Source organism: Merops nubicus, unplaced genomic scaffold, assembly GCF_000691845.1.
Source record: "Merops nubicus isolate BGI_N331 unplaced genomic scaffold, ASM69184v1 scaffold38550, whole genome shotgun sequence".
Taxonomy (NCBI): Eukaryota; Metazoa; Chordata; class Aves; order Coraciiformes; family Meropidae; genus Merops; species Merops nubicus.
In genome coordinates this window covers 982-13636 of record NW_008584241.1, presented here as the reverse complement: position 1 = coordinate 13636, position 12655 = coordinate 982, and the positions used below count along the sequence as shown (strand labels likewise).

Here is a 12655-nt window from a genome sequence, read left to right as displayed (position 1 = left end):
GCAATAAATATGCAAATGAGGAAAGCCAGTCAGTCGTATTTCAGGCCCGACTTGCTAGTGTTTTAAAAAAGACACAAATTTATTAATTGCCGTTGGCCAGCGGAATCCTATTACTTTGGGCATTGATTACAAAGCTGTGTGAGTGATTATTGTGCAACTCGCAGGCTATCCAGGCATGAGGAAAAATTATTAAAGCAAGGCAGAGATTATCAACTCAGAATAACAATAAGCCTTAACATTTTAGGCCTCTAACTTCTTCAACAAAGAATTACGCCCAAGCTCTAGTGTATCATAATTCTGAAGTCTGTCAGTATTACTTTTGGAGCTTGCTCTATATTCCCAGCAGCAGAGCAACGTTGCCAGCCAGGAAAAGGCAGAGGGAATTCCTCCAGGTATGGCATCTGAAACACGGGGCTTTGGACAACAGCTTCTCTGTAATTCCCCCTGTGTAACCAACCGTAGGAGGAACAATGTGCTGCAGGCAGGACTTGTGCTGTCTTCAGACAGCTCTGGATGTCCTGGTGCCCCAACTCAAGGTGGTACAGGAATAAAAGGCACTGAGAAGCATAAGGCAGAAGCTCCAAGAGCCAGCCGAGACTCAATGACAGGCTGAGAGAGTGATTCTTTGGCAGCAGAGAGGGATCTGATTTTTTCAGAGCGGTGTAGTTATGGACATGGTTCCCATGAATCCCAGCACAAAGCACTTGTAAATCTGTCCAGGTTATTTTAAGTAATGACAGGAGTAAGGTTCCCTTCGTGCTTCCCAAAACACTGAGTTTGTGGAATTTCATCACCCGACAGCAGGAAAGAGGTTGACTTTTCTGCTGATTGCAATAAAAAGGTCTGCTCCACACTGAAGGCCCAATTTGCTGGTTCCATTGGAATGCAAATGATGCAAAAGCCTTTGCAGAGGGGAAAATTGTATTCCTCGGGCACAAAGGAGCCACTACTGCACACCCCCTTCACACCAGCAGTTCAGCTGACTCCCAAAGAGTTACAGAACAGACTCAATTTAGCCCTTTCACTCTAATATGACTGCATTTGACAGTAAGGACAACAGGATCAGATGTAGATGAGTTGGCTAGAAGTGAAGTAAATAACTAGATGCAACCACAGAATAAAAAGCTTGGTATGCAAGGGTTTTATTAGTGGGGACTGGGGGAGGGGGAAAGCTGAGAAGGGAGAGAAAGAGAAACACTTCCATGAAGTTCACGCTCTACTGATTCGCCTCAACCATCATCTTTTGATATCAGCCCAAACCAGGGAGGGGATGGGGCTTGTAAAAATGAGATTTATAAAACCTGATGTTTTACATTACTGTGAATGTAAAGCAGCTGACAGCACACATTCCTGGCTCTGCCAGGCAGGAATCCCCAAGTACAGGGGCAAGAACGAGAAAGGAAGAGGAAATGTGAAATTTCATAGTTATCTGGGTATTAAGGCCAGGAGGGAACATTAGCCCATCTAGACTGACCTCCCCACATAATACCAGGCCATTAATTACATTTATCATGACAAGCCCCGAGCTTCCATCTCAAGGTAACCAATTGCCAATTAATCCCAGTTAGCTGACATTTGCACACCCTTGGCTGGGTGCTCTGCAAGCCTTTGTTTCCCTGCATCTGCCTTGTGAAGTATACAGCCTAACATGCCCAAGTATTTAGCTAAATTCAATTTAATTAGCTATTAATTATCTTGGGAAACTTAAGCGTAGGCAAAGCTACTTGGTGTGTTTTAAAGTGTGGTGTAAGCCCACAGTGTGGAGTTTGGGTGTATCAGGTCAACAGCAATGGTCTCTCTCCCCATCTCCTGCACTAGAATTTAAGACAGCTTTAAAATAAGCCTCAAACTCCAAGTGTCTGACACGTATGGTTATGGAGATAAGCCATAAAATGGGAGCCTTTCAATTTTACCACATCTCTACAACAGAAACAGGCAAAAAATCTGCTAAAAAGACTAAATACCACAAGCTCAAAGCTTTGGCTCTCAGTAAGGAAGGGCAACAGTTTGGTTTTTTTTTTTTTCAGGGAAAAAAAGCCCAAAATGGCATAAAGATAATAATAAATAAATATCCTACATTTCTTTACCACTTCCTACATGAATTTTCTGAACAGTTCACAGACAGTAACAACACAAAAACTTTCCTTGCACAGCCCAAATTCTGCCCATGCACAAACCATCACACTGCCCATTACCCAACTAACCATGCAGACAAAACCAGAGCTCCAAAATCAGGAGCTCTGCCTTTGTCTGAAGCCTCTCACTTCACCTCTCTGCCCTCTCACCCGCTGGCACGAAGGCAGAATGGCCACCCCTGAGCCTGGGAGCTCATCAGCCTCCCTGAGCCCAGTTCTTACCAAAAGCTCTCCATGGCACAGGATCATCACAGCCAAATTTACCAAAAAAAAGGGGTCTGATTCATTATTTTAGTCGAGAGAAAAGTCTTCATTAATGTCAACAGGCTTTGGCTCAGTCCCAGAAAGAGTGGAATAAATTCTTCATTAGATCAGAGAGGAAAGGTGAAATTTGGGGACACCTGCATCCACATCCATTTAAATCAAATTCAGCCCTGCACGAATTGACAAGCACGATGTTTTTTGTATTCATAAAGTGTCTGGGCTAATACAATTCAATTAAAATGAGCTACCAGTTTTAAGTGGGCTAGATCCGATCACAATAATTTACACTCAGGCCTGAAACCCAGTTCTGCTCTCACACATTTGTGCAGGCTCCCAGTAAAATCTTCAAAGCAAGAATATATTTAAGTCCACGATCTTGCCTAGCACCAATTAATCCTGTAACTGCTCTATGCCTCTGGAAACTGTGTAATCTGCCTGTGTTCAGTTCTTCACCCCCTCCCCTGCTCTGCATTAATGCATTACCAGCTCCAGATGTACCTGTGGATATATTTTAGTTTTAAAAGGGATCCAGGAATAGAGAGGATAACAGAATTCAGAGCAAATTTTTGGCAGCTGACTCCAGCAGGCTTCTCAGAGAAGCCTGTATCAATAAAGGACATTTCATCTGAGGGCTTTTCTCTAACCAGAGGTGTAAAGTGACAAGCAGGTGCAGCAGAGGAGCAATGGGAGAGGAGGATGCCTTGCTGGACACAGCCTCTATTATAGGAGGTGGAACAGGTTCTCTGGCACCCAAACCAGCCTTGATCTTACCCAAAGTCAGTCAATGCTTAAACAGCTTCTTCAATATGACTTACCTGAACACTGCACAGAACATAATTTCTTGGGCATTTTTAAAAGATCAGGAACAAGAGCAACAGAATCCAGAAAAATTCCTCCAATAAAAGACACTGAGAACACACAAACATACACTAGATACTAAACAGAATCTTTCCTTCTGTCTAGAGTTCCTTTTCAGTGAAATATTACAAAACCAACCCAGAAGAAAATAAAGATGCTCAGTGTGGAGCATCCATACAGAAATGTTTAATATGCAAGAATGTAAAAGCAGAGCACACATGGCATCTTTGGAGGTCTCCTGCTGGCAATGAATGTAAGTGGGATCCTTAATCACATCCTTAAGAAGCCTTGTCCACAAACATGCTGTTCAGTCACAAGCCACAGATATTTGTCACGGGAGCAGTTAACCAACCTGGTGTACCAAGAGCCCACCTCAGGCAGTTGTTTAAAAGGTCCACACAGCTCCAGGAGGGAGCACAGCCCTTTACCAGCACGCTCAGTACACACACCCCCATTTCCACCCCAGAAACAGCCATTTCTGGGTCGGTCAAAGTGTTTGGACTGCACTTTCTAAGACAAAAAAGTTAACATCTCCTTCATTGCCCAGAAAGCACCAAACACCCAGGTTTGTGCAGCCCCAGGCAGGTCCTGCAAAGCTTTGTGAGTGTTCCTTGTAGCTCTGCTTTTCCAGGGAAGATCATTACACAGGAACTGTTGGTCAGGGGACAAAACCCGACTGGTCTCCACAAAGGTCACGTGCTGCAGCAGGGCTCAGAGAATCACAGAACCACCTAGGCTGGAAAAGACCTTTCAGATCATCACATCCAACCATTAACCCAACTCTACCAATCCACTGCTAAACTATGGCCCTCAGCACCACATCTACAGGACTTCTAAACACATCTAGGGATAGTGATTCAACCACTTCCCTGGGGAGCCTGTTCCAGGGCTTGACAACCCTTTCAGGGAAGAAATTTTCTTAATACCCAGCCCAAATCTCCCCTGGCACAACCTTAGTCCTTTTCCTCTTGTTCTATGACTTGTTCCTTGGGAGAAGAGCCCGACCCCCCCCTGGCTCCAGGCTCCTGTCAGGAGCTGTGCAGAGCCAGAAGGTCTCCCCTGAGCCTCCTTTGCTCCAGGCTCAGCACCCCCAGCTCCCTCAGCTGCTCCTCCCCACACTTGGGCTCTAGACCCTTCCCCAGCTCCATCACCCTTCTCTGGACCCACTCCATCTCCTCAATGTCCTTCTTGGAGTGAGGGACCCAAAACTGACCCCAGGATTTGAGGGGCTGCCTCCCCAGTGCCCAGTCCAGGGGGACAATCCCTGCCCTGTGAACACAGGAACCACCCAGGCAGGTCTGGGAATAATGGCTTCGTGCACACATGGAGCATTTGATTGTTTTAGCTGATTTTCTTTATTCAGGTTTATTTTTTTATTGATCATAAACCTTTGTGTAACTTTTCCACAAAGTGTAAATAACAGTTAATATTTGTTGCCCCCATTTTTGCTCCTTCAGTGAGCAAACCCACTCTGACAGAGCCTGCATGTCTAACCTTCCACCAAACCCAGTATTTTCTCCATTTCTCCAGAACATCTTATCTTGAGCTTATGCTGAAGAATAGAAATGTGACATTTCAGTATTTTCTCTTAATCCACTGATGGATGGAGTCAAAGCAAAAAAAAAACACCACAAAAACTCAGCCAGTAAGTTGCATTTCAGGGGCCTACAAAATTCCTGGGAAGTGAAAGGAAATACATATAACCCCATACACAACCACTTGTCCACCTGAAGTCCTGTGGTTTCCACCAGCATCTTGCCTTCTGCAAGAGCCTCTCCTGGTTTCTGTGTTTTAAAGTCCTCATCTCACCCACTAAAAACTGAACATAACACATTTAAAAGCTAGAATTCCAAGCTCTTTTTGTGGAGCATAAAGTACTAGTCATCAAAACACTCCCAATTTAGTATTTTGAACCAGGATTGGAAGAGAGAGTCATTCAAATAGGAAGAACAGAGCCACGTGGCTATGGGGAAGCCCAGCTCCCCAGGGCACACACAGCAGCTCCCAGCCTTTGTCACCTGAGACAGCATTTCTCAAGGCTCTTGGTGCCCCCTCCCTGCCCCTCAGTCAGTTGTGGGGTTTTATCACAGAATCAAGACTGAACACAACAAGCCCCAAACTCAGGAACTGCTGAATTCCTGACAATTCACTCATGTTTCCTCCACCTCTTTCTTTGGTTCTTTCTTGCCCTTGAGGTAATTTTTGGTGACATTTTCACAAGATCCACTTCTAACCTTCCTCCCCCCTGAAAACACACACAGAACTCTGACTGGCAGGCACTGCAATCTGTGCAGCAGCACAGCAGAGAAACTTGCACCTTGCTCTCTTTTTCTATGTAAATAATGCAAGGATCCTGCGGGAACATGCCAGGGATTGGAATTTTTAATTAATGGCTCTCTTTAATGTGCAAATCAGGAGCAGATTGCAAATTCTGACTCGCATTGATTATGAAAAACATTAATTGAACGTGCAGGACCCCAAACAGAGGCAACATCTCCAGCCCTGGACTAGGCTGGGAGATGCAAGGAGAGAGAATTCAGGTGTCCTGGAGCAGAGAGCACAGGCAGCAGCTCCTCTGGCACGTAAGATGCTGGAGCTCCTGCATGCAGTGAAACCTCCACGCTGCATTCAGCACTTCTCAGCCACTGCCACTCCAGTGCTCAACCCCACTCAGACCTCCTCCCTGCATGCAGAACTAAATAAACATGAGCTCCAGGGCCACGGTTTGGGCTCCAATTTGTATGTAAAAAGGGTCATGGAAAAAAAAAAAAATCTGGAATATAATTAAAGATTAAAAAAAAAAAAAGGGGGGGGGGAAGAAAAAGTAAAACCATGCACACAAAGCAATGCTGTCTCTTTAAACAGAAATTCATCCTATATAAATTATGGCCATAAACTTTTCCTGCAGTGCAGCCTAATTAATTCTTGTTCTATACACAAAGGGAAATGCTGGGTGACAAATGGGTGTGAAGCCTGAAAGCTGCCAGGTCTGCAAAACATTTTCTACTTCAATTTATAAGCAATTTTGCAGTAAATCATCCACCAGAACCTGAGATCTCAGGAATTCAAGACTGTCCAAAGGCAGGTTCTATCTTTTTTTTTTTTTTCTCTTTAAATAATTTCATAAACGATTAAAAAAAAAAAAATTAATAAATAAATTAAACACTTCAGCCTCCAAATTTGGAAAACAAGCATGCCCTTAACCATTTTCACTCAGATTTGGCTTTAAAACATCAAACATATAGAGCACTGCTGTCCACTCACAATTCCACTCAATCCCTTAGGGGATTTCACCACCACCAAGTGGGAGACACCCAATTTTTCCATTTCAAAAATATCCACCCGTCCTGTGAGCACAGAGGAGAAATTTCATGATCAATGGAAGGATTTGGGATAAATTACTGAAAGTGTTCTGGGGTGGCTTTCAAAGAGACACAGGGACCTCGTCCAGGACCTCAGAGAGAGAGCTGGGTGCCCAAAACTCTCCACGTCCTCCTGCCTTCAGCAGTGGATGCTGAGAATCTGGATTTTTGGCACCATCTGCTTTGTGAAACGTGAGCACCAAATAACTTCCTCCTGTCCAACAACGAGGATGAAAGCATGCCAAATTTAGTCTGTGGATTTGGAAAGAAGTGCTGAGGCTTCCCTGAAAAGAAAGTATCCTCCAGTCCAAAACAGTGTCATGATTATCCCAAATCCTGCCCAAGACTGAAGGGCACCACCTACAGTGAAACCACCTCAGCATTCAATATTTACCAAGTCCTGTCTTCCACTCCTCTTTGAACTTTTTCATGTGCAAACATTCTCATTTGTCCTGTCTGAGATCCTACCCAGAAGCTGGTAAGACAACTGGAATGAGAACTCAGGACTCCAGAATTACTGAGCCCACTACATCACCATGCAGAACCATGCAAAAAAGTTTATTTTTATAGAAGCCACTAAAACACTTGACCAGCTAAAAATCAGGACTTTTACTGGAACACCATTTATAATGAGTGAGAATTTCCCCCCCCCCCCCATAAATCAAAGTGCATTGATTCATGAAAGAACTTTAAATATATGGCCATGCATATTTTCAGAAAGGAGTGTTTCACCTCCTGAGCTGACAGGTCACAGCCCTGTTACCCAGGCAGCAGCTCGATGAATGAAGATGTGACACAGCTCAGAGTGCCCACAGGGGAATGCTCTAGCTGTTGATGAGACCTACCTCCAACTACATCCCTAGTTTTTCCTAAGATCTTCATGTAGTTTACTCCTTATTTCATGCTTGTCACTTTATTACTGGGAAGAGCATCTCTGCAAGGAAGCAACAGCTGCACTGGGCAATAGTGCAGCTCACCAAAAATGACTATTTATTACTTTATTGTACAATTACAGACTGTACTTTTAAAAAACAGAAATTAAAAAAAGGAATATAACTTCAGTCCCTCAGAGAAAAAACACTAAACACGTGTAGCAGTAGCAGAGTGTTCCTAAATTCCTGACTTCAGTCACCCCGGGGGCTTCCTCTGCTAACTCTGCTCAGGTCACTCCAGCTTTTTTTTTGCAGTCTTCACAGATGAAAGGGAACATGAACCCAAGCACAGCAGAGCACACTACTGCAACTGTCCTGCCCAGACCACGAGAAGATGCTGGGGAGGGAATCACTGAGCAGTTATGAACAGAGGATTTTCCTCTAGAGTTCTGGACAGCTGTAAGATCAGCCTCTCTGCTCTGCTGTGTACAGTATTACACTCTATGTTCTTGGCTGTATTTTGCTGATGGGAAATATCAAAATGTCAACCATTGTTTCTGTTAAAGGTCTTTAATGATATTGCATTTTAGACCTGTAATGAAACACGCTGCTCGGTGCAGTCTGTAATGCATCTCATTAAATACATTAATAACATGGATTTCACTGAAAGGTCAGCTTAGTATTGTTGGGAGTTGGCCTTTTTTTTTCCCCTTAATCACTTCATTTAAAGCAGCAGAAGTAACTTTCAAATATAAAGTATCCCCCCTGCTGTAACTCCAGATAAGCTGATTAACCACCACGTTCACCTCAGGTATGAGCCATAAAATGAGTCAAAACTTGGCGTAGGGGCAAGACCTGGGGTCAAGTTCAACAGCAAAAGTTCCTCAATCCATTTTTAAGATGACTTGTGCCAGCCCAGCCCAAAACTTCTCACTGTGCAGGTACCCCTACAGCACAGACAAACTGGCACGTGAGGGGATGCCCAACCACAGCAACCCAGATGGGAGGGTCAGTGTGAGGGGCTATGGGCAGCACTGCAGTGTTTCCACCCACTGCTTCACCTAAGGGGCTTCTCAGGATCCTCCCTGGGGTGCTCCCTGTGGAGCTGCAAGAGTCTGGAAAGAGAGCAGGACCTCACAAATGAGAAAGCAGAAATGGGAATGGAAGGGATGACCAACCAGGGAAAGCAGAACTGGGACTGGAAGGGATGACCAACCCAGCAAGCTTTAAAATGCTACTGGGCTTACTTTACTATTCAAAACCACTGAAAGAATAGCCTAGCAAATGCATGAACTTCTGATTAGAAAAAAGAACTGTCTGTACACAACCACTGTCATCTTGCCTGGGTTTTGACAGAAAACAACACACACATCAGGGAGAAATGGACACCAACTGTTACCTCCAGTAGTTTGTGCTCTTAAGGATAAAGTACAAGACATTTTATCTCCCTGTGCATTTACCTTAGGCCCAGTAAAAGAAAAGTGTCCAATTCTAAGAATTAAATAGACCCACAACACTCTGAAGTTGAATACTTTGCACTTATCAACTGGAGCATGCACATTACACCTCCTGTACTGGAGAATCTACTACCAATCTCATCAGATCAATATCATTAAGAGTGATTCTTAAAAAATAAAAAGATGAAGCAGCTCCAAGATATTTACTCTTGACTTAACAGCATGGTCTCTCTCCTTTGGGCTACAATACTCCAGACTATGACAAATCTTTGCATTCACTGATCCAGCACAGAACCAGGACCACTCTCTGGACGAAGCAGCAGCATCCCAATTCTGCACCAAACAGCAATAACCCAACCAATTATTCCCAAGATCCAGCACAAAACTTAAATTTGATAAACCAACTCCAATCCCCACGTGGTCTACAAGCAGCAGTAGGACCTGAGCTGAGGCTTTCCAGCATCATGTTGACAGGTCACCAGAAAAGATCAGCTAGGCACAGATGTGGGCAACAGGAGCCACTTTCTTATTCTGGGGTAGGAAACTTTGATTTCTGTTTGTACCTAATTAATGATTAAAGCAATACAAACCACCAGCTGATGCTACAGACACACAGCTCAGAGCCCTCACTTCCCCACTAACACTTCCCCACACAGGCAAGACACAGTGGCTACAACAGAGTCTACCCAAAGTAGAAAGACTGAAGAATTCTTACAGCTCTTGACCGCGTTGTCAAACTCCTGTCCACCCTCCTCTCTGAAGGCTGGGTAAGTGTCTGGCTGGGGAAGCCTGTTGGCTGTCATGAGTGCCTTCTGCATCTTGATCCTCCCTTCCAGTAGTTGATCCCTCAGTGCTTCATAACAAAGATAAAAAGAACACAATTTTAGCAAGCCAAAGCACTTGCTCCCTGTGAAGGAGCTGTTGATTTAACAGCACAGGTTCTCTTTCCTTTGGGCTACATTCCTCCTGGTTAAGGCAAATCTTTGCATTCACTGACTCAACACAAAACTGGTACCACAAGGTGTCTCTGGACAAAGCAGAAACCCATCCTATGAAAAAAAATATCATCCCTTTGCTTTACTGTTTAGAAGGACATTCTGCAAATGGGGGTTTGATAGTTGAATAGGACAGGTGGGAAAAAATATCTGGCTCTACATTTTGCAAAGGAACAGAAGCAGTCTCAGCACCCCTGCACAGCACTGCCAGGGATGGGGATCCTGCTTCTGCTGGGGGATCCCCACCAACGCTCCACGTGGAGTCAGTGCTGGTTCAATTAAGCCAGTGGATAAACACTAAATATGCTTCATAACCTGAGATTTCATGCCAGCAGCAACACCAGCTTGCACAGCAGGTCTGGCAGAACATTTGCAAATCACCAGGGCTGCTGTAGCATGCACATGCAGGACGCCAGCAGCACGTTAAGATGCTGAGGGGATTCCTAACACGGGCAGTTTCTATAGCATCAGCAAGGTGAAAGTCTTGTCAAAACACAAACCAAACGTGCACAAACCTAGCTGGTTCTTCAAGGCTTTTCCTTTTTCTACTTCTTCAGTGTCTTGTCTGTTTGAGAATGTCATTATCCCCCCATCATCTTCACCGTCTTTGGTTTCCTTCACACTGTCATGGTTTTCACTCCCATATTCATCCTCATCACTTCCTTCTTCCATGCTGGCATCATCATCAGCATCACCATCATCATCACCATCATCTTCCCCCTCGCTGCTTCCCACATCATCCATTCCCTCAGTAAATTTCTCCAAGTCTGTGATGTTCTGGAAACGGAACTCGGGCGCCTTGGCCTTGACTTGGCCTTGGTCTGTCTCTTCATCATCTTCCAACTCATCCTCCTGGTCACTGCCAGCACTGCTGGGCTTCCCCTTTGCCTCACTGCCCAAGCTGCCATTCTCTTCAGAACCTTCACTGCCACTGTACCACTCGTCTAACTCTTCTTCAGCTAATAATTAAAAGAGAAAACAAGTTATTTAGTGCCTATCAAAATGTGCCACTTTGCAGCATGCAGCACCAACGGCCACAGCTTTGGGCTATTTCAGCCCCAAACCTCATTTTTATCTAGGTATGTTACTCTTTGTTTTGGCCAAATAATGGCAACACAAGGCCATGGTCACAAAAAGATCTCAGCTCACATTTTCTGCAGCAATTATTAGTAGATCCCTGGCTGAGCTCTCCCATGAAACAATTACATGATAAGGAAACAAAGTGGTGAGAATTTACTATAGACATTGAAAAAATACTGTACATACTTGGAGTCTGAGATATACTGGCTCAAAAGCTGGAGTGGTTTCTCTTCCTCCACATGCTGCTCAGTGCACTGGACCTCACCTCCCCCTTAGCCACACTCTGAAGTGACCTCCTCTTTGAGATTTCCCCTTCCCTCAGGCCAAAAATCAGGGCCTGAATTTAAGGAAGGTACTTCAAGGAAGCATTCACCTTAACTGTACCTGTTTAATGCCCTGTAACAAGGACCTAGTTTGTCTTCTCAGCTCAGATGGCACTAGCTCAGTTAATGTGCTGACATCAAATTCTGAGCAGTCTAGTGAAAAAGGAAAAGAAATGAGATTTCTTACCAGATCCTCCTTCAGAGAGAGCATCTCCCCAGAGCTCTTCCTGCAAGGCTTTGCGAGATGTAGCCTTTCCACTGTACCTTTTATCATCTTCCAGAAGAGAGGCTGAAGCTTTTTTCCTTATATTACCAGCAGGGAAAATGTCATCTGCAGTTTCATCCTCAAATTTGTCAATCACTTTAGCAACTGTATCTGTGGAGAGAAAAATAAAAACAAGAGGGGAGAGATGTCTAAACTGAAGTGAATTTCAGACCAGAAGAAGCAGCTGCAGGAAGCAGGGAGCTGTCACACAAACTGACCAAGCCCAACCTCCCACTCAGGACTTCTCCAGACCCATGTCTGGTACCACAGGGCTCACCTGCAATGCAGGGATGGAGGTTTCTTAACAAATGCCAAAAATCTTTTTTTGCTGAATTTTTCTGTCCTTTTGCAGGAACACTGCCTACATTCACACCTTCTCCCCTGCCTCTCCTTCACCTTAGCAAAGCTGCACAAAGTGTTGGACAAATGAAGGCTGCCCGCTGAATTTTTCTGTCCTTTTGCAGGAACACTGCCTACATTCACACCTTCTCCCCTGCCTCTCCTTCACCTTAGCAAAGCTGCACAAAGTGTTAGACAAATGAAGGCTGCCTGAGCCCTTCCACAGAGCCATGGAGGCCTCAGGAAAAGTGGAGAACTCTGGGTGGAGGACTCAGCAAAGATGGGATGCCTTCACTCTCTCCACACTTACAGATTACATGAGGAAACCTGCCCATTCAGATGCACTTTGGCCTCTTGCTATAGGTATGTGCCACATAAACACAAAGATTTCAGAATGCCTAAACAGAGACAATAATTTCACTGTGGTTATTCTCCTCTTCCACACCCATCTTTTCCAGGACACAGGCACAGAGCAGTAGAGCAGAGAGCACATCACATCCCACTCCCTCCTTATTCTCATTCATGTGCAAGGCACCCTGTATGCAAAATTACAGGGTTAGCTTTGTTCAACCAATTGAGTGATCCAACTGGCTGAACATTGCTAAGTGCTCCTGTAATGGGTGTTTGGAAATGTTAATGCCTCCCATGGAGTGTTTGCTTGACCAGAGGGGAAGCAAAGAAACTCCAAATCTCCTGCTCATAATC

At 44.6% G+C, this 12655-nt stretch overlaps 1 protein-coding gene across 1 annotated transcript in view; it reads right to left on the bottom strand.

Moving 5' to 3' along the window:
• The window catches only part of AATF (apoptosis antagonizing transcription factor), a gene marked incomplete at its 5' end in the record, with an annotated part of 34272 nt that extends 22550 nt beyond the window's left edge, over positions 1-11722 (bottom strand). Inside the window, 3 exons of the mRNA XM_008943487.1 lie at positions 9664-9801; positions 10459-10902; positions 11534-11722. Of these exons, the coding sequence (XP_008941735.1) occupies positions 9664-9801; positions 10459-10902; positions 11534-11722 (771 nt within the window). The remainder of the gene's footprint in view (positions 1-9663; positions 9802-10458; positions 10903-11533) is intronic.
• Positions 11723-12655: the final 933 nt, after the last annotated feature.